The 26,636-nt window shown below is 37.2% G+C and overlaps 1 protein-coding gene across 2 annotated transcripts in view; it reads right to left on the reverse strand.

The window, feature by feature from the left end:
* Nucleotides 1-6,495: 6,495 nt before the first annotated feature.
* Nucleotides 6,496-26,636, reverse strand: part of CLIP4 (CAP-Gly domain containing linker protein family member 4) — a 59,353-nt gene continuing 39,212 nt past the window's right edge. For both annotated transcript variants that reach the window (XM_058551518.1, XM_058551517.1), the window contains exons 13-16: nt 23,702-23,825; nt 19,646-19,710; nt 14,053-14,125; nt 6,496-8,783 (exon numbers count right to left, since the gene is read on the reverse strand). In XM_058551518.1, the coding sequence (XP_058407501.1) occupies nt 8,462-8,783; nt 14,053-14,125; nt 19,646-19,710; nt 23,702-23,825 (584 nt within the window). In that variant the 3' untranslated portion in view covers nt 6,496-8,461. The remainder of the gene's footprint in view (nt 8,784-14,052; nt 14,126-19,645; nt 19,711-23,701; nt 23,826-26,636) is intronic.

A 26,636-nucleotide genomic window follows, 5' to 3' on the forward strand; every position in this document is an offset into this window, starting at 1 on the left:
AACAGGCACAATTAATTAAGTTTGCAGAAGCTATGCTAATTAAACCATAAGCTAGTATAATTTATATTCCATGTCCATAAAGAAGCTCATCGTAAGTTCACAACCGTTCCATTGGGAAATTAGCAATTTGTGAGGAATGACCATTTTGTTAGTACATAGCACCTCAAAATCAAAATTGCAGGAATAAATTTTATTTTTTTAGAAGAACATGATCTACTAGTAGTCGACAGACCAGATTCTCTTCCACCAGTTAGGCTGTGGGGCCCGGCTCTTCTTGGGTTATGGGACCTGCCTGTACCTGTCTCCATATACAAAACGAGAATAATCACCTCCCCTTCTCACTGCCCCTCAGGGAACTGAGACACTGTGTGAGAGCACAGGCAGGCTCTCTTACACTTCTTGAATTCCCAAGTGATCTGGGGTTGGGTGCGGGGAGAAGTGTGTAAGTCAGTGTGTCCACGCACGCCTGCCGGCTCTACACCCCTCTGGCCCTCCTCACCCTCCCATTTCTGTCAGGTTTAACTTCATCTGTCACTTGTGACAGTATGACACAATGACAGTAGCAAGAACCCTACCAGAACCAAGTCCTTTTCGGCTCAAAAGAAGACCGTGAAGACTCCACCACACTAAGAACTGGGTTCTAAGTGTTACAGATAAGCATCACAGAAAGGAAGATACATAATCAATTTGAGTAATTCTTTTTTTTTTAATTTCTGGCATCTCCATATACTACTTGGTAAACTCCATAGCTGTAAGATATTATGTAACTGCAGACTAACTTTATTCCTCTAAGAAATTCTAAGTGATCATGATATTTTCATGATTTTCTCCAATAATAGCAGGATTAAAATTCATATAAGCTTTGTAAATCTAAAATAAGATGCATATGAATCACACTATTCTGAATAACAGACTCCCCATGACAAGATTCATAAAATTGTATGAAGTGTGTTATCTGTCTTTAGCTAATGACTTTTTAAATAGGTCCCCAAAAACATACAACTTGACTTTGCTAATTTCATTGCAGCAGATGGCTCCCCATGTTGTGTGAACATACAAAACCCAAACCAGCATTCCCATAACCCCCCACAAGATGCCCTAAAATAAAACATAACTACTGAGAACAAATAGTAAGGCTTCTATTAAGATTCTGATTTCATTTGATATCCTGAGTAGGTATATTTAATTTTTAATGCACTACTCAAGTACAAAGCTATTTTTAGCTCTAGCTTAACAACTTTAAAACATTGGAAAAGCTCACTGTAAGAAAAGACTTACATACAGTTGGGGGGATGGGAGGAGCATGAACTATAATCACACTAGAGCAATGACTTTCCTCTCAAAGTAAAACAAGTGTGTTACCCTTCCAGGTAAAAAGGGCACTGGCAGGCTAACTGCAGAAAACCTGCAGGTACAAAGGCCGCTGGCAGTGCTGTCCCTTGTCCATTGCTTAGATCCGTCTGCTCAACACACCCTCAAGCTATCTCCCCACTCTACCAATTTACTAAGGCCTCCTGCCTCCTTGAAAACAATTACTCACAATTATTTATCCCACCATCACCAAAATGCTCATTTGGTAAGTGCATTTCAGCTGGTGTTAGTTGAAAGGCAGTCTTATTAAATGAACTCTCACTAAGCTTTAACAACTAGTGTATTAACACTCACTAGAATATTTACATTTTGAGAGGTTATTTGCCAATAAGATGAATATCACATTGATGAAACTTCAGATGATTATACTCTCTTGGATGGTTTCTGTTATAAGTGCAGACGGTGGTGTGGTTCCCTGACAGGGAAATGAACTGGGGCCGCAGTGGTGAGAGCGCCAAATCTTAACCACTAGACCACCAGGCTGACCTTGGATGGCCTAGCACTCATCAATTACATGAGAAACAGCAAGCAGATTGGGCAGGAGTTAAAAGACCCAGGTACTAGACTGCAATTATCTACCTAGGTGACTCAAGCAAGTTCCTTAAACTCTCACTTTCTCATTTAAAAACATGAGCAGTCGGTTTTGTCTCAAAGGCCCCTTCCAACTCTGAAGCCTGGGATTCTCTAAGACCTCACCTCTGTGTAAAGTAAATCCCAACACCCGGCCCACAATGGGTAGGACCCGACTGGTACAGAGGGGCACATGTGTGTGTTCTCTTCCTTGACCCTGACTCTTCATTCAGAGCCAAAGCCAATTAATTCAGTGCACAGTTCCAGTGAGCCAAATTGAATCTTTATACAGAAGTAGACTAGAAAGAAGTCCAGTATCAGCTCTGTTTATTCTTACTATTCAAGCTTTTAACAAATCATAAAATCACTAACATAGCAAAATGAGGTCAATCAGGGGTGGTTACTTGAAAAAAGCAAAGCTGACTGCGAGAATCATGTCCATTTAATGACCTTCACACCTTCACGTTACACTTCACTTATTTCTCTTTTGTTACGTTTACTACAACTGCAGCCCTAGTAGCAAAGTAAATAAAATCATAAAACTTATCTTTTGAAGGCTATCTTTTACCCCTGCTAGTATTTGATGATCTGTCTGATGCACCTTCTGGCAGCTGTCAGTTTGCGCCTCCCAGTGCCCATTCCCAAAGTGAGGTAATAAAGCCCAGAACAAGCCACATCTTTGAGACCACGAGGTGTCTGTGGAGTCAGGCATCCCTCAATAAGTGTCACGGTGCCACTATGAGGAGGAACTCATTAATAATAGGAGTCTTCTCTCCCAATTACCATGAGATTGGACAGAACCCTCTTATCAGGTTTATAGAGATAACCGCTGCCACTGGATGATAATTTTTGGAAACCGGTTGTGAATAATATAGCTTTATAGGGATCTAGAAAAAGGGAATCCCAAAAAGATACCCAATTTAAATATCCCACCAAAAGATAAGATTGTGAAGACTGCAGGCAAATTTTCTACATTTTCATGCATTTAAGAGTCAAGAAAAAAGAAACAATTTAGGGGCCGGCTAGTTGGCGTAGCAGTGAAGTTCGCATGCTCCGCTTCGGCAGCCCAGGGTTCACCAGTTTGGATCCTGGGCGCAGACCTCCACGCCGCTCATCAAGCCATGCTGAGGCGGTGTCCCACACAGAGCTACTAGAAGGATGTACAGCTGTGACATACAATATCTACTGGGGCTTTGGGGAGAAAAAAGGAAGAAGATTGGCAACAGATGTTAGCTCAGGGCCAATCTTCCTCAAAAAAAAAGAAACCAATTTAAATCTTTTAAATCAAAGTAATATTTTAAATCAAAAAAAAAGAAACCAATTTAAATCTTTTAAATCAAAGTAATATTTATATAGTATTTCACAGTTCTCAGAAGAACTAAAGAAATATTAAAGACAGAAATTCTTTTTCCTCATGTATGTACCAAGAGGCAGCTGTGATGTTTTATAAAAGAAACTAAAGCAGAACATTACATTGGATTTTCCTTTGTCACACACCAGGGAGTAAGAAGTGAGGCCTCAAGAAATCTCATGCTATTTCATAATTCCCTAAGCTCCACTCCCTTCAAGAAAGAGAAAAGATCATTTGAGAAAATGACACTATTTTTAACTGATATCTATAATCTATTGGAATTCTTATTATAAATCCATTTTTATTGGCAGGTCCAATAAAAGGGACTGAAATTTTTCATTTTACTTTTCTTCTCTATTGTCTATAGTGCAAAATCCACCTTCCCCTGCCATCGATATGGGACTTGTTATGACTATTGAAATTTATCTTAAAATCCATTTTAGGGTATCTCTTCCAAAGATACTGGATAGTAACACCTATCCTTCATACCAAGAACAGTCAGAGGCAGCCAATATCAACACTGCTGACGGAGATTTAAGCTGAATCTCAGAAGTCATATTACGGACAGAATAAAAAGAATGGTTGAAGCTGTGTGAATAACTTTAACATGATTCATTTCCATGTCAGTCTCATTTGATTTGTTATGTGAAAAATAATTAGTCCAGTCTTCAAGAAGGTAAGTCCACTTCGAGTAAAGCCACGATGAACTCAATTAGGCTGGAGTTGAAAGCACTTAACCTCCGTGAGATAGACACAGGGCAGGGAGAACACAGCACCTGGATACTTAAACTTCCTACACTGCAGAGGTGCTTACAATTCAAATTCAGTCCAGTAGACTTCCGAAACTCTATTTAATTTCATTTATCCAATTCGAACAACTCTTAAGTATCTAACCCTGAGCCCAAATCCCTCCAGACCAAGAAACCTCAGGGGTGTGCAGGGGTGTAAATACTGAAATAGCTATAGTAGCGACAAACGCGTACGTCTAGACTCATGTAGGATCTTAGAGCTGACCTTAAACCAGATTTGTGAGCTTTTTTTTTTAAATGACACCAGTGATCACTGGGAACAGGTTATATTTTAAGCTAATAGCCTCAATTTAAACACCTAACATACCTTTACCAACATAATTCAGACCTTACTGCCCCCTCCTCAGCACCACCACGATCACCACATTTCCCTATCTGAGACAAACAGTAAATGACGAACCTGCTGCTGCTTTATCATGAAAATCCTATTCATTATAAGATATTCTAAAGGGATAAGAGGAAGAAAGGTTCCCATGCCCCTTGGTGCCTTTCTCCTCAAGGGAGAGGCTGTGAGCAGAAAGCCAGTTTCCTTTCTACCAAGCATAATGAAAATATATTACTGTCAGTAATACGTGCCCATCCCCTCTAATTCCGCCACACATACTTCTTTTTCCCTCCTGTAAAAAGGAGCACTAGCAAAAATTTTGGTAGAAAAAATTCTTTTTGCCTACGCAAAGGCATCATATTCTGCTTATAATAAAATCTTAACGTGTCCTACTTAGCTTGTTCAGACTACATACAAGCTTCATTAGGAATGTCTATTGCGTATTCAAGCAGCTTGTGACATGGATTGTAAATAAGGACCTATGTACCAAGGGATATTATTAAACAATTACTAAAAAAATGTGATAGTGTGAGTTTTGTGTTAACCACTGTATTTGTATTATAAATAAGTGTGGTGAAGCAAAGGGCATGAAGAAAAACAAAAAATAAATTCTCCTATTAGCTTGCAATGTGGTGATACATATTATATGTCTCTGAGTTAATCATCTAGATAACAAATGTCTGGTGAGTACTTAAAATAACTAGATCTGGTGCCTTCTTTTCTTTTTTTTTTTTTTCGTGAGGAAGATTAGCCCTGAGCTAACATCTGATGCCAATCCTCCTCTTTTTGCCAAGGAAGATTGGTCCTGGGCTAACATCCGTGCCCATCTTCCCCTACTTTATACGGGACAGCGTCACAACATGGCTTGACAAGCGGTGCGTCATTCTGTGCCTGGGATCCGAACCTGCAAACCCTTGGCCAGCGAAGTAGAGCGTGCAAACTTAACCACTACGCCACCGGGCCAATATGGCTTAAATAATATTATCACATATTCTAAGTAGGTAGGTCCAAAATAAAACTCTGAAATAAAAATGCTTGGCTCTGGAGACCAATGCTGTGCATACTCGGGTAAGGTCCAGTTCACTCGCTCCAGATTAGCCCACACATATTCCTACGTTCTCTAAACTGTCATCACAGCAAAACAGAAATTCACAGCTGGCCCGGGGCCAACACAGGGGTGGTGGCCTTGATGACTCTGTTGTTTTTTCCTCCCCCTTTTCCACCCCGACACCCTACATCTTTCTCTCTCCTTCATGTCGCTATTTGGGGGTAAAGGTGGGCTCCTGTGATTCAAACCTTTCTTGTCGTCTTTCCTCCCTTATCTAGCAAATTTACCAAGTCCTAGGCCTGGTCTCTCAACGCCACCTGTCTGAAGCCAGCTAGACAATATCTTCACTTTACACAATCGATGCCTTTACTGCGTCTGTTCATTCAACAAACGTTTTCTGAGCATTCACTAGGTACCAAGTATCATCCTGGATGTGAAGCATAAAGCAATGAACAAACAGTCCAAAATCCAAGCCTCAGTCTAGGGAGGGAAGAGAGAATAACAAGCAAAAAGTTTAGCATGACCAAGGGTGGTAACTGCTAAGGAGAAAAGCAAAACATGACAGGGATGGGGAGTCGGGGAGAGGACGATGCGAGGGACTCATACCAAGATCACACCGCCTCAGCTCAGGTTCAGCAAACACCTGTATCTCAACACCTTCAAGCACTTAAAAATATTCCCACCAAATTAGCCTGAAATACAGAAACAAAGCTTTTTAGTATAAAGTAGATAATTATTTAAATATATTATAAATCTAAATTCAAAGTGTTATATCCTAGTTAAATAAATGAAAACCCACTGGTATAAAAGCAAGTTAAGCAATTTTGGAAAACTTTAGAAACACATTCTTTTCTTAAACGGCTCTCTGTCCATCAAAACAACATAACGGGAGGGTGCTTAAAAACATTACTTGTTGAGAAGAAAGGATGATACTTTTCAAGACTCTTTATAGGGACAGGACAAACCAAAGTCAGTACTGTAAGAAAAAAAAAAGTCCAAAGCACACGTACTGCGAGTTACTGAGCAAGGGCAAACTGCAGATGGAGTAAATGACGAGATATCATTCCAAAACCAAAAGAGCTTCCCTTTTTATTAATGCTCCAGAAGTGAACTTTGAATGACATTTAACAAGCAGAACACAAATGAAAACACTTAATTTGCATATATAGTATATGTAAACATATACATTATCTGGATTTAATCATCCTAATCTAAATATGACGACGAACATTTCTCTAACCTCAAAATAAATTCAGCACTGGCATTACTGTTTCTAACTTATAGTGTTTCATATCTAACAGGAAGAATTATGGACACCCAAGTTCAGTGTAGTGATGAATTTCACGTTAAGGTATAAATAGAGTTTTTAAGAAATAAGCTATATAATAAAATAAGTTTACTTTTGAATCGCAGTACAGTCATTTTCTTCAATCAATAAAAATATTCCTTGATTATAAAGCAGCCTTATTTTGCAAATGCATTTCAGGAAAATAGCTCTAGCAATTTTTGAAATACCACACTTTTTTAAAAAGGCAGCAAAGCAACGGAATTTAGATTTTAAATAGTATATTGCAAAATAGTTCAACATATTATTCCTAAGCATAAAGCGAGCTCCATTCCGAAGGAGACTTTTAATCTTATAAAGCAAACTGTTCCGATGTTTCTGTAGGAGTTTAACATCTAAATACCTACAATAAAAGATAAATCTTTATACATATAGGACATAAACTTCAATACATACCCACAACACAAATATTTTGCACTATTACATGACTATTATGAAGCTTAGTTTGTTAACATGTGCTCAAAAAGGAAAATAAAAACACGACACAGTTCTGTAGCTTTATAACAGGCTGAATTCTGCAACACCTGTAAATGTAAGAACAGCAATGACAGCAAACACAATACCAGTTTTATGAATAAAACAAAAAAATTGAGAAATCATAAACATTTAAATGAATAACTGCTACATTCTTCCTAACACATCTTAACTTGCTCTCCTCTTAAATATAATTTTTTCAAATGTTTTTCATATCCCAGGAGGAAATGATGGCAAATTCTCCACAAAGATGAAAGTGCATCACGTTTTAAAAGTGCTTCGTGTGTATGTGTGTTTTATAGATATGTCCGATAAGGAAGTTAAATAAGTAAGTGCAAAGAATTCTAATGATGACTTGAATTCATAAACCTAATCATGGGCTTTTGTAGTTCATCCAAATGAGGCAGTCATCAACACAGAGGAAAAATCTGAGATAACATGCTTTGTATAGAAGAAAGAGCATGAGGCACAAGTCAGGAGACCCATGTCCTATTCTCAGCTCTGTTAACCAACTAGTTGGTGACCCGGGTAAGAGAAGAACCACTTGAGACCTCCTTTCCCATATTTGCCAACGTGTGCGAGGCTGAGCTGGAGAGCCACGAGGCCCCATCCAACTCCACAGTTCTAACTTATCTTTAGATGAGGCATTCCTGAAAGGGCAAATAATTTTACCAAAAATATGAAAAATACACTAGTCATATAGCTACTATTCTCTTATTGTACTTATTAGTACAGAAATAAAAACTCCAAAAATACTTGACAGAAAAAGGTCATGTGAACATCATATGTTAACTAAAACTAGTGAAAACCTTCACAATTACAGCATCTGAAAAATCCACTACTGTGTGCAAGTGAACAGAGTAAGCAACATCAGTTGGTTACCCAATGGCACATTTTTTCCTAAGTCTCAGAATTTTCTTGGGTCTAAAGCTTTAAATGCTTTAAAAAATGTTTATTTTGAAATTGTTTTAACAGGACCATGATTTCCATAGTTCATATGTCTAGCTTTTTAAAGGAATCTCTCTGAATTGTTATAACGGTTTTTATGAAGATACCTATATTTTCAAATTTTAAATAATGGCTAAATAAAGTAAACCGTTTGCCATGGACTATATTACACCATATACAAATGTATGTATGAGCTCATTTAATATTTTAGAAGTTTAACTCAACAATTCTCATCCACAAGCTTTGCCCCATTTATTCCCCGATAGGTTACTCTGCTTGGTCTCACTAAGACTCCGTGGTTCGGCTTACAGGTGAAGTAGCGCTTGTCACCCACTGCTCCATCGTTTTTCCCCTTGGCGCTTCGAAGCTCAAGTCCAAGCCAGATCCCTGAAGCGAAGTCAGTGGGGCCCACGTACCTCACGGTCCCCATCTCATTGGAGCTCGTGAGGAGGACCTGAGACCCCTCGTGCAGCTTCACGGCCCCTTCCACGCCGCCCGCGGGGGCCGTGCTGCTCCAGCTGCGCCGCAGAGCAGTCTTGGATCTGTTCAAGGGGGAGAGGAAGGAAACTGTTAGGTACAAAAGCCACGCGACGCAACTGATCATTTCCACCAGCAGATTCACAACTTATTCTCAAGGAAGAACACTTTATGTATGCAACTTGATTTTTTTATTCTACATAGCAATACTAGAATATACTTTTGTTTAACATTTAAGATGTTTTTCTCTTTTGGCTATTTTAATACTACCCTAGTCTGGATTTAAGATTTCACTAGCAATTTCTAAATATACATATGCTTTCAGTAAGATAACAATTAGAAAAAACACACTTATACCTATTTAACTGCTATCAATATTATCAACTAAAGCAAAAAGAAAAGCACCCAGCATTTGGCTGTGGTAAATTAAAATTACCTTTTGTTCACTTTTTTAATATTTCTTTACATGAAAACAATTTTTAAAAATGGTTAACCCACAACTTTGGAAAATGAATTTACCTATATCTTCTATGAACGAACTCCAGTTACACTTATGGGTTTACCACCCTCCCCGCCACTAACTTTAAGGAGGATCTTAGTTGCCTGGAGCAGGATTCCTCTCCTTGTCTCCACAACGAAACATCGCTTCTAACGTCCTGCCTCCTAGCACCCGCCACCAACCCGAACTGATACATCTCTCGGGCACCCACACCCGGAACTCAGCCGGGGCCTCACGCTGGTCCTGCCCCAGAGCTTCCTCACTGTCACCGGAAAGTAGCTAACCCTGAAACTCACCCTAAGTAGAAACATTACCAGGATCCTGCTGCCCTATGACCTGAGACATCTCAAAAGGGTTATCCAGAAACCACCACCAATGGAACCTTCCACCCTCCATCCACACCACCTCTCTTCCCAAAGAAATCCTTCTCCCTGGCCCCACAATAGAGATAACACAGAACCTGTTACCAAAACTGCAAGGCACCTAATGTGAACAGAATCTGGGTCCTGCTTATTTTCTATTTGATTTCACTTTCTCCATTTTTTAATACACTGTCACACATAATGTCTCATTTCCTCCCACTAATGACCTTGGGAGAAAGGAACAGCACTCTGCTTTTATGGGTAGGAAAACTGAGGTCTGCAGACTTATCCTAAGCCACATTTGCCAATAAGTGATAGAGTTCTAGTTAGAAAATACAATGGGAAAAAAAATCATTCACCATGTCAAATGCACAAATACAATGATAAATTAAGAAAGAAATATCTAATAACTGTAAGAAGAAGTATAAATCTTTGCTGAAGAACATACAAAAGAAAAACGAAAGAGCTTTGTTCATGGATAGAAATATATATATGTCAATTCTTCCCAAATTCACTTCTAAAGGGATATTTTTTGAAACCTGACAAAATTTACTCTAAATGTCACATAAATAATGACAATATCTATCATGTCCTGAACACTTACTCCATCCAAACACTTCATATACACTCTCTCACTCAACCTCACCCAGACCAGTGACATAGATATTATCTCCTTCTAATGCAGGAGAAATGTGAGGCTCAAAAAATGAAGCTTTTTGCCTAAGGTCAGGGAGATGGTAAAGAGGAGAGATGAGGCTCAGGTCCAAGGCCGTCCATGTACAAAGGCCAGGCTCTTACAACCATAATGGGTATTAGTAATTAACAAAAGGTTGAAAAATAATACAGCAAGATTTACACTGCCATTATGTTAGGTTATAAAGTTACAATAATTAAAACAATGTGGCTCTGGCACAAGAAGGTACTTTTAAATACTCAGAAACGGTATCTTAGAAAAATAGACATAATTACTTCTTATGTGATAAAAAGTAAAACTTCAAATCGGTGGAAAAGGAGTGAATATTCAGTTAGGGATGCTGTAAAAATTGATTATTTGGGGGAAAAGAATATGATTCTTACCATTCGCTATATATTAAAATACATTCCAAACAGATTAAAGAGTCAAATGCATAAATTGAAAAAAAGAAAGAACTAGAAGAAAATAAAGCTGAACATTTATCTAATCATACACACACATACATACACACACAGAGGTGGTGAAGGAGGGAAACAGATACATGTTTTAAAACTTTAGTATCTACTATTAGTTAAATTATGATTTTTTCACTTATTATTATGCCATAAAAATTTTTTCCGTATCACAGTACAGTCTTTAAAAAGATTTCAAAAGTCACACTGAGGAAAACTATTAAAGAATACAGGATATATGATAGGGAAAAGCTTTCAAAGAGTATATAGAGCACGATTTGTCCAACTTTGCTTAAAAATTCAGATACGTGCTTTAGAAAAAAACTGGAAAAATATCTACCAAAATGCTCACGGTGATAATCTCATCTAGATGATAAAATTACAGCTTATCTTTATCTGCATTTAGTTTTTTGTAATTTTCAAATTTTGTACAATCAACTTTTATCATCAAAAAATTCTTTAAAGAAAGAAGTAATAAATGAATTCAATACCTAAACCAAAAATTAATGGTTTGGGTAAAGACTTACCATTCTAATAAGAATCATTTGATTCAAGTTATATCAAAGCTCTAAAAGCCCTGGAAGTGAGACATTTAGAATTACACTACATTTGAGAGCTATGTTTACTCATTCAAAAACATCAATTGACCACCTATGAAATGGCAGGCCGGGGACTAGGTTCTAGGATTTGTGCATAATAACCAGTAAAATACTATAGATACTGCAATAAAGACTGTGTACAGTGGGGAGGGAGCACAGAGGAGGAGGAAATCTCTCCTCCCTTCTTGAGGTTACTCGACAGACCAGCAGACAGAAAAGAGAAGCAGACACAATCATAAAGCAAAATGTATGTATTATTTTTTTTTGAACAGCACAGAGAGTTTAGAGAACTGCTCGTCACTTGCGAGGATATTACCACAAAGATAAGTCAGGAGAAACAGACAGGAGCCGATCGTGCAGGCCTTTATATGCTGGGCCGACGACTCTGGACTTCATTCTGTGTTTGAGAATTCAAAGCTTTAAGGGACAGGCAGAAAATGCAAACAGATGATGTGATATGATGGAACCTGTGGCAAACTGGATTGCACGAGTTCTATCCAAAGACATTCAAATCTGAGCTGCCCAAATAAATCGTGTCAACAGGCTGCATCCCGCAGATTGGACACGATGAAGGTTTTTCATGCAGACGCACTGATAACACAGAGAGGAGCTGACATAAGTTGCTAATGATGGGGATGAGGTGTAGAGACAGGTGAGACACAGATCAGAGGCTGGATGCAGATGGTGGGAGAGGATGCCTTGTGCCAACCAGGTCGCTGTGATGCCTACGGTGAAGTCTCAGGCTCCCCGTCTTTACTACGCCCACCATTCTTGGCATTAGCTACATAGAGAATTCTGAAGACAGAAGAGCTGTTTCCAATCCCCCTTCTGTCACTTTCTCCTCTGAATGAAGTGCATTCACCACTACCTCAATCAGTGATCTAGAAAACCAAACCCTGTTCTTTCACGAACGTGCCACGTACACGTAGGCTGCTGCTTCCCCCTCCCTCAGTTCTCCTCCACTCTCACAGACCAAACATGTCCTTTGCCCGAAGTCCTTCAAGTTTCTTGCCCAGGAATTTTCATCATCTCTGACTATATTTTCCATGTTTCTTCTGGAAGCATCATTTATTTCCACATGAATAAACAAGAAAATGGCACAGTGTTTGGCAAAGCTCAATAAACTCATTTTTTTCAGCCCATGTTCTTCAGAATACATCATGCTTCCAGATTACCAACAGCACAACATACAAGCAACTCTGTCCCCTCAACAAAAGGTCATCCAAACACTACAATGTGTCTTACCCCTAAGATCAGGGGCAGATCTCTAGCACCTGCCAACACCTCAAGTCTGTCTTTTGTTCCTTATGACACTGATCATCAAACACTTCAGTCACATATTCTATAGTAAAAATAAATAATTTTAAAATTGATTCTATACCCTCAAAGTATATTTATTCCTTTTCTTAAACAGGTACTAGTCTCAATCCGTAGAAGTATCAGTAAAGCTTCATTTCTTTTTATTTTTTGTAGAAAACAAATAGAAGTATTGATATTTTCTCCTCATGTCAACAGGTCATCTGTGCATAGCCATACCAGCTGTATAATTCGCATGGATCAGACTTTTTCTCCTTCCCTCGTTTCTCTGTATCATGCCCTCCCACTCCCCAACATCTCGACACTGATTTTGACACTTCTCCCCCTTCAGAATCCTTATATCCTGGTTGTCTCTTCTTAGTAATTTCTTCCATTCTGCCTAAGAAGCCTTGAATATCTTCAGTCAACTGGAGCATAAAGTTAGTGCCCTTAAACTCTTTCAGCTACTCAAGTGAGGAGACCAATTTCAAAACTCCCAAAATTGGTGAAGGTTTTGAGGAAGGGGGGAAAAAAAACCCACCCAACCCTGCTACACAGTACCTACCAGTGCCTTAGGACCTGCCAGGGGTCTCGAGTGCAATTTCAGATCTTCATGAAGCCTCCCAAAAACTTCACACTAGATTATTACATACATGACCTGCCTGCTGCTCGGCTCATGGTGGAGTCCTAGTGCTCGGGCTCTAATTCCTAGTGGCTTCTACCCCACTACTTACATAGGGATGAGCACTTCCCCACTCAGCCAGCCTCTTTTCTCCCCCACAGCGTTATTCTATAGATTAACTGAAAAGATTTAAAGAAAAAAAAAAAAAAATCCTTAACCCAATCAGTCTAGAAGAGCCTCATACTCCTCTAAAAGTAAAAAAGTTTCTAAAAGTCTCAGAAAACCATTAGGGGACTAAAGTGGGTCTGGGAGAAAAAAATATAAATAAAAAGGAGAGTCTCTATAAAGAAACAAAAAAAGGCATTTTGAGCAGTAGACTCTACAAGAGAAAGCGAGAGAATTTTTTACAATAATAGTCAGATTACCTTATGCAAAAAGGCCTGACATTTCTTTCACATATTGCTGAAAACACTAAATCAAATCTCTGACTAATTAAATAAACAGAGTTTAAAATCAATTCACCCTATTCAATGATAACACAAAATGTAAATTCCTCCAACTTTTATTAACAGGACTAAATCTCTTTGAAAATATATGCAGTGTACTACTTTTAGTCACTGGTGACATTTTTAATTGAGCTTGCAAAGGAGGGAGAAAGAACTCTTCTCAATATACTCATCACACTTTTTCTCCTAAGTGTTAAAATTCTACCATGCAATGTAAAAGACGCAAATTCCACTTTTCCTTCCTTCACAGAATCCTGTCGTGTTCATCTTGAAAGGCATTTTTCTAAATCTTCTTAATACTCACTTGGCAAAAGCATTTCTTCTGTTAATCTCTTTTTGGGAAGAAGCAGAAGTTGTACTAAAACTTCTCCTAAAACCTAAACATGATCAAAAGAGGAAAAATAAATCGCAAATTTGCAGTCCTTATTAAAACTTATCTTTTATCATTTCTTCTATAGATATTCTATTATATCAAATGTTTCTTTGGAAACAGAAAGCAAAGAAAATAAGTACATACAGAATATAATAGTAGTTTAGATTTCTTGATAAATTTTTATCCTACATTTCTCATCAAACTATGCACATATATGAATAAGTTAAGATCATGACATTATTTCTGGAGATTTTTATTATAAAATTTCTCAAAAACCAAATAAAACTGAATTATACATTGATAAAGCTGAATCTTTTTATTCTCAAATGTTATAATCTTGACAAATCATATGAAAACAAGAAAAATAAAAATAGTTTAAAAAAATCACTAAAGATACCCCATTTATAAAATATTGAACAATATGTTTCAGAGCTTATGATTGTTGGCATCCCCAAATGACAGAGTTATAACAACAACAAAAAAAAATGACTTTGCAAAAGGTAAATTTTTAAAAAAGGATGGGATTTCCAGTTCTGGCACTTATGACAGAGCAGATGTGCTGAATGAATCTCCTGACTGAAGTGAGTATAATTTAAAGCAACTATAATTTTGTTAAAAATACTGTTGAGCTGACACAAAAGATGCAATTTCAAAGAGGCCAAACACCAAAAAGGGAAACCACGAGAGGTAACCAAGCACCAAAGCAATTGACCCTCAGTAAGGATTGCCACTGAAATCCAGAGAACTTGGGCTTCAGCCTTATTGGCTGCACAGGAGATGGCTGCCAAGATGGGGATTCGAACAAAAGACTCCTGGTTAAGTGAGGATCCCAAACAGCTCACCTCAGAGAAAAGTTAAATGAGAAACAACATGAAACACTGTTCAGACGAAGACAAAGGAAGGTGGCTTATATCAACCTAACGCTCAAAAGAAGGCAAAATTTTCTCCCCTCAAAATTTGTGATCATAAGCCAAATTCATTTTTTTCGGGTAATATAAAAAAACATGGCAGAGAATGTAAATCAAAGTAGTCCCAGGTTGGCAGTGCCTCTAGGCCACTGGCAGAAGTAAATATAATATTCTCTGGAGGCATCAACCCAGGTCTCAAAGAATTCCCATCATTAAATTCTTAGTAAAATAAGCATCTCACAATAAGAAATTACAAGACTCACAAGGAAAGAAGGGACCATAAGTTAGGTCCCATAGAAGCAGATGGCAGAACCAGACTCACAAAGAACAAAGACTTCAGATATTAGATTATTTAACATAAAATAAAAGATAATATTTAAAATGTTTAAAGACATAAAAGATAAACTTGAAAACATGGGAAAGGAATAAGTGACAAAATAAGAACCAAATAGACTTGTAAAAAGAAAAGAAGAAATAAAAATTTTATAATTAAAAACTTTGTGGCTAGATTAAGCAGCAGAATAAACACAGCTGAAGAAAGAATCAAGAAACAGAAAGTTAGATCTGAAGATATCCAGAAGGCAGTCCAGAGAGACAAAGCTGTGAAAAATACGAAAGAGGCACAAGACAGCCTACAGCACTACCCATCATAGTCTCAGGAGATAACAAAGAGAATGAAAGACAAGTATACGGACAAGAATTTTACAGAACTGATCAAAGATACTAGTTCTCAGATCCAGGAAGACCCACGATGCCAAACAGGATAAACAAAGAGAAGTCTCCACCCAGACACATCATAGTGAAACTGTACAACACCAAGGAAACAGAGGAGACCTTTAAAAGCAATCAAAAAGAAAAGTCACCTACTACAGTATGGATTAGACAGACTCATAGCTGACTTCTCAAAAAAAATGACAAATGACAGAGAACAGAAAACAGTACAATTATATTGTCAATGTGCTGGGAGAAAATATCTTTCAAACTAAAATTTTCACCAATTTTTAATTTTATCCAGTAAAACTATAGAAAAGACAAACAAAAACTGAGAGAGTTTACTACCAACAAACCTTTTCTAAAAGAAATTTCAAAGAATACACGTGAGGTAGAAACAAAATGCTCCCAAGTGGAAGTTCTGAGAATTAATGACTAAAGATATTGGTAAATATGTGAGCAAATTAAATAAATATTTATTATATATAAACTATTATAATAATGTGAATTTGCAGGGAAATAACTGAATAACTCAGTTTTTAAGGATTTTCTATTATTTGGGAAAGGGTAAACATAATGATTAGCTTTAGACTTTGCTAAGTATGTATCTCAAAGTACCTAGAGTAATTACCAAGAAGCATAGTCATAGAGTATAACTTTTATACAAGTAGAGAATGGAATGGAAAAAAAGAGGGGTGTAAGAATATAACCAGAACAAAGTCAAAAACAAAAAACATTTAAGTTTAAAAAAGTTGAAAAAATAGAAAACAAATAAAATAGCATAAATAAATCCAAATATATTAGTAATTACAATAAATGCAAATAGGTTAAACTCTCAGGTTAAAACACAAAGATTGTCAGACCATATTTTTTTTTAAAAAAGTAATACCCAATTATATTCTATTTAGAAAATACTCCAAAAACATAAAGACATAGACAGGTTATAAGGTAATGGATAGAAAAAGATATATTAGGCAAATAACAAAAAGAAAGCTGATACAAGGTAAAAATCAGTATTATAAAAGCAATACCATTTACATTAACACCAAAAAATGAATTATGTACAAATAAATCTAATAAAATATGTACAAAAATCTATATGAGGAAAACTCTCATGAAAGAAATTAACAAAAATCTGAAAAAATGGAGAGGTATTTCATGTCCATGGATAGGAAGACTCAATATTGTGAAAATGTCAGTTCCTCCCAATTTGATCCATACATCCAATACAATCCCAATCAAAATCCCAGTAAATTATTTTGTGGACATCAACAAACTGATTGTGAAGTTTATATGGAAAGGCAAAGGCCAAGAATAACCAGTGCAAGGTTGAGGGAGAAGATCAAAGTCAGAGGACTGACACTACTGAACTTGAAGACTTACTATAAAGCTACAGTAATCCAGACAGTGTGGTGTTAGTGAAAGAAAAGACAAACAGATCAGTGGAACAGAATACGGCACCCAGAAAAAGACCCACACAAATACAGTCGACTGATCTTTGACAAGAGAGCAAAGGCAATTCATCAATGCAGAAAGGACAGTCTTTTTCTTTTGGTGAGAAAGATTGACCCTGAGCTAACATCTCTTGCCAACCTTCCTCTTTTTTATTTTATTTTTTTTGCTTGAGGAAGATTGTCCCTGAGCTAACATCTGTGCCAATCCTCCTCTATTTTATATATGGGATGCTGCCACAGCATGGCTTGATGAGAGGTGTGTAGGTCCCTGCCCAGGATCCAAACCCCAGAGCCGCTGAAGTGGAGCATGCAAACTTAACTACTAAGCCACTGGGCCAGCCCCAACAAAGGATAGTCTTTTTAACAAATAGTGCTGGAACGACCAGACATTCACAGCACCCGCCAAAAAAAAAAAAAAACGAATCTAGCCACAGAGCTTACACATTTCACAAAAATTACCTCAATGGATCATAGATCTAAATGCATAATGCAAAACTATAAAACTCCTAGAAGATAACATAGGAGAAATTCAGGGAGACCTTGGGTTTGGCGATGACATTTTAGATACAACACTAAAAGCACAATCCATGAAAGAAAAAATTGATAATTTGGACTCCGCCCTGTGATAGGCACTGTTACGACAATGAAAAGACAAGCCACAGATTGAGAGAAAATATTTGCAAAACACATTCTGATAAAAGTCTAGTATCCAAAATATGTAAAAAACTCTTAAAACTCAACAAGAAAACAACAAACACAATTTAAAAATGGACAACTCACCAAAGATGATGTACAGATGGCAACTAAGCATATGCAAAGATCCCCAACATCTGTTGTGGGCTGAATTGCATCCCCCTCAAATGCATTTGTTGAAGTCTTAACCCCTAGTACCTCAGAATGTGACTGTACTCAGAGACAGGGTCTTTAAAGTGGTAATTAAGTTAAAATGAGGTCATATGGGTGGGCCCTAATCAAGTATTGCTGGTGTCCTTATAGAAGAGATTAGGATACAGACACACACAGAAGGAAGACCATGTGAAGACACAGGAGGAAGATGACCAACTACAAGGCAAGGAAAGAGGCCTTAGAAGAAACCAACCTGCCAACACCTTGATCTTGGACTTCTAGCCTCCAAAATTCTGAGAAAATAAATTTCTCTTGTTTAAGCAACGCCACCTGTGGTACTTTGTTATGCTAGCCCTAGCAAACTAACACATCCTCATATGTCATGAGGGAATTTCAAATTAAAACAATGAGAGACTATTACACACCAATTAGAATGGAGAAAATCCACAGACCATGAAATTAATCTCAACAAATATTTAAGGATTGGTACTATACAAATCATTCTTTCACAGATGGTTATCCATATGGAAAAAAAAGAAATTAGATCCTTACTATACACAAAATCAATTCCAGGTGAATTGACAAATATAAAAAGCAAAAATCTAAAACTTTTAGAAGCAACATGGGAAAATATCTTTATGATGTGTTTTAGGAAAAGATTTCTTAAGACAAAACATGTAAAATATAATGGTTTGCTATTTTGACTACTTAAAAATTAAGAACTGCTCATCAAAAGACACCAAAAAAAAAAAAAAGGCAAAATACAAGTTAAAAACTGGGCAAGATATTTGCAACACACAAAACTGAAAAAATATTAGTGTTCAAAATAATAAAGAAACCTACAAATTAATAAGATAAAGACACATCAACCAAAATAAAAATGGGCAAAAGACTTAACAGGCTCATCATAAGAAAGGAAATATATATGGCCCATAAACATGAAAACAGGCTCAACCTCATTTGTAATCTGGAAAATGCAAATCAAAACCAAAACAAGATACCACTTAAATCCATCAGCTTGGCCAAGACTTCTAAATCTAACAAGACCAGTGTTGGTGAGGTGAGGAGCAACAGAGGCTCTCATCCCCTGCTCAAGAGAATGTGCACTGCAGAGTTTGGCATTACCCAGGAAGGCTGAAGATGTGGATATCCTATGCCTGGAAATTCTAGAGTGACTTCTGCACATGTGCACAATAGCATAGTTTGTAATAGTAAAAAACAGGCTGTAACCCAAATATCCATCAAATACAGAATGAATTCTAATGGAACTACTAAACAACAAAATAGCAAACAATAATCAAAACTAAACATACATTATTTATTGATATATTTGTATACGGGTGATAAAGATAAAGACAGTCAGGGAATAATTAACATAAAATTCAAGAGGCAGAGCGGTGGAGGGGTACTCAGGGGTTTCTATAGTAGAGGTGGTCTTCTTCTTCTGCTAGGGGGTGGGTCATAGATGTTTGCTTTATGATGACATGAACTACATAAGTACATTTTACATACTCTTTGGTATACATCTATACTTCACAATAAAAAATTTTCAATAAATAAAAGCAAAGGAACAATTATTACGAACATAAAACTACATAATCTTACCAGGATAAGAATGATTCTGTTTATTGGAGGAAATTTCTGAAAGAGTATCCATGGAATCTGTTACTCTGTGAATAAAACAAGGAATGCAAACCTCATTAGAAGCAGCTGGTCTTCAGATTTAAGACTGGCTCTTAACTGAGGTTTTCACACCAAGGGTTATTTATTTCACTCATTCGACAAACATTTATTGAGCATCTACTATGAGCAAGGAATGAACTTCAATCTAGCATTGGAGACAGGCAATAATCAAACAGAAGAGGTCCTCATTATCTAAGGATAATTAGGACAGAAAAAGTCAACTTAAAGTGAATTCACTTAAAACAGGGACCTAACTTTATTTCTTTGGTACTTTATCTTCCAAGAGAAACTAAAAAATGGAAAATAAACTTATTTTATATATTAAATTTAACAAACGTTAGATTATAATTGTAAAAACATCACATTCTTAAATGGAAAAAAGATATTGGCTGAGTCTGTATATGTGTGTAATTTTTCCGATAAAATTGTATGCCTAATACAATTCAACATCGTTTACTTTATATCTGACTCTAAGCACAATCATAAAGGTCACTTTCCTGACAGATTTGTCTTTACTTTTTGATATTCAAATCATTCTTTATCTTTTAAAAGCCAAGCCTAACAGTCTCATTTTCTTTCAATCATTTACTGACCTAAATCTGCAAAGCCTTCACTCTGTCAATCACTTCCTCCAGCATACTTTGTTACCATTAAGAAATTCTGCAACTCTTGCAATATTTTCCATTTCATCTTGCAATTCATATGCATCATTTTTACATGATCTACAACATACAGCAATCAATGAGACGCTAATGAACACAAAGAATATGACTTGATGAAGAGGACAGACACTGGAATTAAGCGGTGACAGATAGTTGTGAAGAACTTAATTCTAAAAGTAACCAGTTCATCAGCAGTAAGTACCCAGTGGTAGGAACTAAGAATAAGACAATAATACTATGCTGATAAGGACCACCGGGGCAAAAAACAGATAGATGGATCAATCGATTGATAGACAGGTAAAGTAGACAGAGAGAGCATAGATCTAGTCAGTGAGTTTTCTTAAAATTTCTCTAAAGAACTCTTGGTTGATTTATACGTTAACAGAAGAAAAGGCATTAACTAGATGAAAGTTTGGTGACAGTAGGTGGGTCTAGAAAGCCACCTAAGCAGAGGAAACAACCTGTGCAAAGATTCTGAGACAGAAGCACATTTTAAAAAGGAAACAAATGAAGCCAGCTCTGATCTGGAGAGGAGTGGGATGCAAGGTGGGCCTGCGGCTGGTCGCTACTGACTCAGACTGTCCTCAAACAGGCCCTGGGTTAAAACCCTTCCTTCTTGAAGACCAGTGGTGTCTTTAAAGAGCTCCAAAGCCGGTTTAAATTAGAATCTCCTCAAAATCAGGGACCATGTCTGTGTTATGTGCTTATAAAATGCCTAGCACAGCACGAAGTGCTAAAGACACTTAATAGTATTTGATGACGATGAATGAGACAATCAGAAGATGACAGGAAGACAGCTGGAGGGAGACGGCAGTTCATTAGAGACAGCCCTGTTTCTTTTAAGAAGAGCGGGCTGCTTTTAAATGAATCACCTTAAAGAAGGCCAAATAGAAAGCAGGAAAAAAAAGAGAAAAAGTGGCTTCACAATCTCAAAGAGAAGAAAGGCTGTTACGGCATAAAAAATACTACACTAGATTTGATCGATATTTACTGTGCCTACAAATATGCCAAACTGTGTTCTCTGGGCAATCAAACGTGAGACCGAGAACCCGGTTCTCGTGACTGGGAGACGAAAAAGCTGCTAAGAGACTGTAGCAATGTGTTCGTGAAGATCCGTCCAAGTAATATGAGAACCAGAAGACTGACTGGTGACTCAGCATGGATTTTACTCCCGAATCAATCATTTATAAGATGCGGCTCCTGAAGAAAGTCATGGAACCTCTTTTAAGCATTATAGGGTCATAGTTAAGAGCACACAGTCTGATGCTAGACTACCTGGGTCCAAATCCCCACTTGGGAGCTGTGCACAACTGCACAACTCACTTAACTTCCTTTCCTCAGCTGTGAAATAGGGATAATTATAGTCCCTCCCCCACAGGGCTGCTGCAGAGGAGGAAACAATACACAGAAAGCACTAAAAACAGGGCCCGCCATCTAAGTGCTAGTCATTAGCTATTACCTCTTTTTCTTCATTTATAAAATGACTACCAAAAAAAAGCAAGGGCTTTGGAAAAAACAACAACAAAATAACAAACCTGGGCCAGGTCAGCTCCACCATTAACTAGTGTAGGAGATCAAAACATGCCACTCCCAACCCTGCCACTCAGCGTGAGGGTTATTCTGAGCTGAAGACCTTTGAGAATCCACAAGCAAGGAGACGCTTTTTCTGAACTCCCCTTATCTGCCTAAAACAGATCCTCCAAAAAAAGAACTCAATTGTCATCAATCCCTCCCCAGGAGCTTCATCACATAGAGGAGGAGGGGAGATGGGAAGTTAACACCACACCCAGACAGACATTGTCACAAACTATCACATCTCCCATCCATTTTTTCAAGGGCCCATTCATCTTTCCTAAAAACCATTTGCTCTCCGACAAGGGGCCTTTCTCCTCCTCCCTTGCCCCTATCAATTAAGATGATCTATGAACTCTTCAGTCTCACCACTCCTTTGGGTGTTCACTTCTTTCTGTGATGCCCCAGTGCACGTAAAATTAAAATTTAATAAATGTGTATGCCTTTTCTCCCGTTAATCTGTTTAATTCACAGACCACCCCCCACCACCACCAAGGACGAAACTTAAGAGGGTAGAGGAAAAGCTTTTCCTCCTCTACACTAGTTATACCACTTGAGCTAAGTTACTTCATCTCTTGAAACTTTTCTTCTCCTGCAAGAGGGAAATGATCATAACACCCTACACCTCCCTGGGTCTGGGGCGACTGATGAGAGATGCATCGAAAGTGCACCGGACAGAGCCTGCCACTCATGAAATGCTCAATAACTGTCTGTAATAGTTATTGTTCTTTTCCAGCTCACCTGATCAAATACTTAATCGGATCAAATGAAACAACATTTCACTGAAGATATTTTATAAACTACACAGCACTATATGTTAAATGCTATGTTATCATAAATAATAGGAAAAAATTACATCAACTACATCATAGAAGGAGGAAATTAATACAAAAATTATATGTAATTATTCAATAAGGAAAACAAAGTGAGGAAGAAAATGGATATAAAAACTATTAAATTCGCCAGGAGGCAGTCACAAGGCCTAGTTGGAAAGGAACCAACGGGACTCCCAGGTTGTGACTATAGATCTAGTCTCTTGGAGGTGATTATACCATATATATTATTTCCCATTTCCCATCCACCGAAAAGCACACCAAGCAGACTTCTTTCAGCACATAAGTCATTTCACATAATGGTACCTAGAATTTCATCAGGACTTGCTTCTGCTCAACTTATTTTTTTAAAACCAGAGTGAGCTGGTAGGCAAGTATACTATCTTAAGAAGAAACACGGAGGAGGTATATTACATATAAATCCTTGAAGCTTCACTTCCCCAAAGATCTACTGCCTATCTATTTTTGAAAACTAAAGAAATCAGAGGAAAAAGCCATTTTGGTTCCATTAGGTTTGCAGGAGAATGAATGGGGTGCCTGCTGGCAGGAAATCTAATGCAGTTAGGATGTGACTGAAGCAATCAGAGAGCATTTTTACTTTTGTTTGCATGACAGATTAAGCTTGCTGCTCTCACTGTTCTTAGCTGCAAACGCCACTTCTAATAGCCTACACATACTCATAGGGTTTGCAAATTAGGAATAAAGGAGGTTTTTAAAATTGCAAATCCTCAGCAAAGCAAATTTAGCTTTCCATGAGCCTCCTCTCTGAAGAAGGTGGTTGGTTAACCCCTTAAAAGAAGACACGAGCTGTAACCAGTGCACGTCTTTAATATGAAATTAGAGACTCTAACTACAAACCATTGAAATTACAAAAAGTTCTCGTGAATAAACATAAATTCCATTTTTCTCACCTTTGCACCCTGGAGGGGGGAGCAAATATTCCATACCTCGGAGAACAACTAAAATACTGCACACCTCCAACTGAACCATCATTCTTGCCGTGGGGTTTCTCAAGCTCTATTCCATACCAATACCCTAGGACGAAAATATTGGATTTTAAAAGCATCTGCACTTTATCCAAAATTGTTATGCTATTATACAAACCCAAAGTCTAGATGGTTTCACGTTTTCACAAATGACCAAAATGATGGAAAAACATCAAGATGATTAAGCTTTCAAATGATAAAATTATAAAATAAAATTTGAAAATTTAAAAAATGCACAGGAAAAACATTTTACAAGCATAATTGCAGAGTTGTACATTAAGGGAGAAAGATAACATGCACAAATACAAATTTGGTAAGGATTAGCTATTATGCAAGTAGTATAGGACCAAAATATATCTAACAGCTATAATGAAGAAACTCCTTGCCTCGGTAATGTGGTGTGTTTACATGAGAGAGGTGCAGCATAATACTGAGATGTATAAATCATAACATGAACACGCAATCTTTTCCTTTCACTCTCCCAATATCAGAACACCACGAGCAGTTCTTCAATAATTAAAAAAGGATAAAAATCATATGGAAAATATGACTAGACTTCATGGTGACTCTTCTTTTTGAATTTTTGATTCAAAAAAAATTGAATTTTTTGAAATTTTGATTTTTGAAAACAAAAGTCATTTTTAACCTAAATGAGAAGATTTAGGTTAGCTAATAGCAAGAATTTTCTAAAAGGCTTTTACATATTTAAAAGGGCCCACTCTGAGGAAAGTAATAGGATTTCCTTTTCTAGAGAGGCTAAAATTAAAGTAGAAAGCTTGCTTTTAGTGTGGTAAATATGAAGTAAACGGACGCACACTCCTGGAGTAAGGATTCTCGAACTGAGGGCGCTTCAAGACCAGTTAAGAATGCCTAACAGTCAACATGTTTTTTATTTAAAAGGACAATACAGTAGTAATTGGTTTTGGTCTCTTACAATCAATATCAAATAAAAATAAGAATATAGATATTGAGAAAATTATTGCAAATTAGAAAATACAAAACTATTGTTTCTTTCAGATTACTAGTTCAAAGAGTCAACTATATAACCTCTAAAATGACAACCTAGAAGTTCATAATTTTTTTCCTCTTATGTCCGAAATGATGACACTTGAGCCCATTTCCAAATACTGGAGTCTGGGTTGAAAAGACTAATGCATGACCATTGTCTATTATACCTAAACAGTCCTGCTATGCACCAGTACAGAGCTATGCATACAAACCTATTCCTTAGCCACACTAAGGCTCTGAAAAGAGGTCATCAGGTTTCTGAAGGTCATTAACCAGTCTAGTCTGGTTGCCACTGTTATGTCTCTAACACAGTCACAATTTTCCAAGGTTTACTTCCTTCTGCCTTTGATGCTTTCCTATATCATTTTTGCATTTTCCCATTTTAATATACCATATAACTGCTACATGTTTACCATATAACTCTTGAAAATGTATAACACACAGCAGAAAGACATTACAACTAGTATTAACAGTGGTGACTACACATTGTGTGGTAGTGGTGAGATATGGATATCTTCCCATTTAAATGGTAATTTTCTTTCAGAGGTGGCACTAATAAAAATGCCTAAGAGGCTAAACATGACCTCTCTCAGGTCTAGATCTTATAATCTATAAAAAGCCTACCACTGTTCCATAGAACTAATTGATCTAAATTTTGATACCACAAAAAATATATGCTACTACTGTCTAAAAGGGCAGAATGATTTTAATAAAAAAGTTTCCAACTTTTATTAAATTTGCTTATTACTTCCCCAATTTCTAAATTCAAAAATTAAAAGTCGACCTAAAATAATAAATTATATCCAACAAATCAAACCATACTAGCCTTGTTTAATATAATCAGAGAAAGAGAACTCAAAAGACATAGTGATTGTGAAAAATAAACCTACCTTTGGGATTCTTAAGTTTTTATTTGAGAACTAAATCAAGAACATCCTAACTAATCTCAGTTACTGCCTGGAGACCTAAGAGAGACATGAATTATAAAACATATAGCCTATCTCAAACCAATTTGTTGGACTGCAATTCTAAGTGGTGTTAACAAAACAAGAATATGTTGGGAGACAATTCTCCATGGCTCTCTCACGTTTCTGCACGTCTATGGACAGAGGCACTACTGTCTTTTCATGAACGTTTGTACAGAGGACAGCCTTGGAGGATACAGACAGAGTCTCCCCAGTGCAAAAGACAGGCATGCTTACCACCTAGCATAAAGGTTCAGATTCTTTAAGCTCAGGGTTCCTCTCCTGTAGCACAAACTACTGGGTGTGCAGGTGTCACCTGGTCCTCTCTATCTCACCCTCTGGGAATTGGGGCTCTGGAAACAAGTGCAAGAAAATGCTGACACTGGCTACTACTATTGCTGTAGGCACTGAAGTCCCCTGTCTCTGACCCAGGAGCGCAACATCTTCTACCAGCATCTGTGAAACTGTGGCAATCTAACTTGTTAGCTTGCAAAAAGGATAAAACCTCAGACCCTTCACAGTTCTTCACAGACTACCACAAACTTTTTAAAAAAAATCAATGTTTTAGGTAACCTTTTCCCAAAACGCTGCAATGCCACCATGTGTCAAAATAGCATACTGCTATTTAAAACACAAACATGGTTTCATTCAACTGGCTTCTATTTGAAATTACAATCACTGAAAATGCAAAAGAAAGATAATCTTTACTTTTGGAAACACAACATTAAGTCTAGACTGGTATGAACATATAAATACACAAATACACATTTTTAAGATCCCAGGGTACCCAAAAGCTTTCTCATTTTCCTTCGAACTCTTTTGTTTGCCTTTCTCTCTAACCCACTCTGAAAAAGCTATATGCCGTGAATTCATTATCTACTCATTTT

Source organism: Diceros bicornis, chromosome 12, assembly GCF_020826845.1.
Source record: "Diceros bicornis minor isolate mBicDic1 chromosome 12, mDicBic1.mat.cur, whole genome shotgun sequence".
In the NCBI taxonomy this organism is placed as follows: domain Eukaryota; kingdom Metazoa; phylum Chordata; class Mammalia; order Perissodactyla; family Rhinocerotidae; genus Diceros; species Diceros bicornis.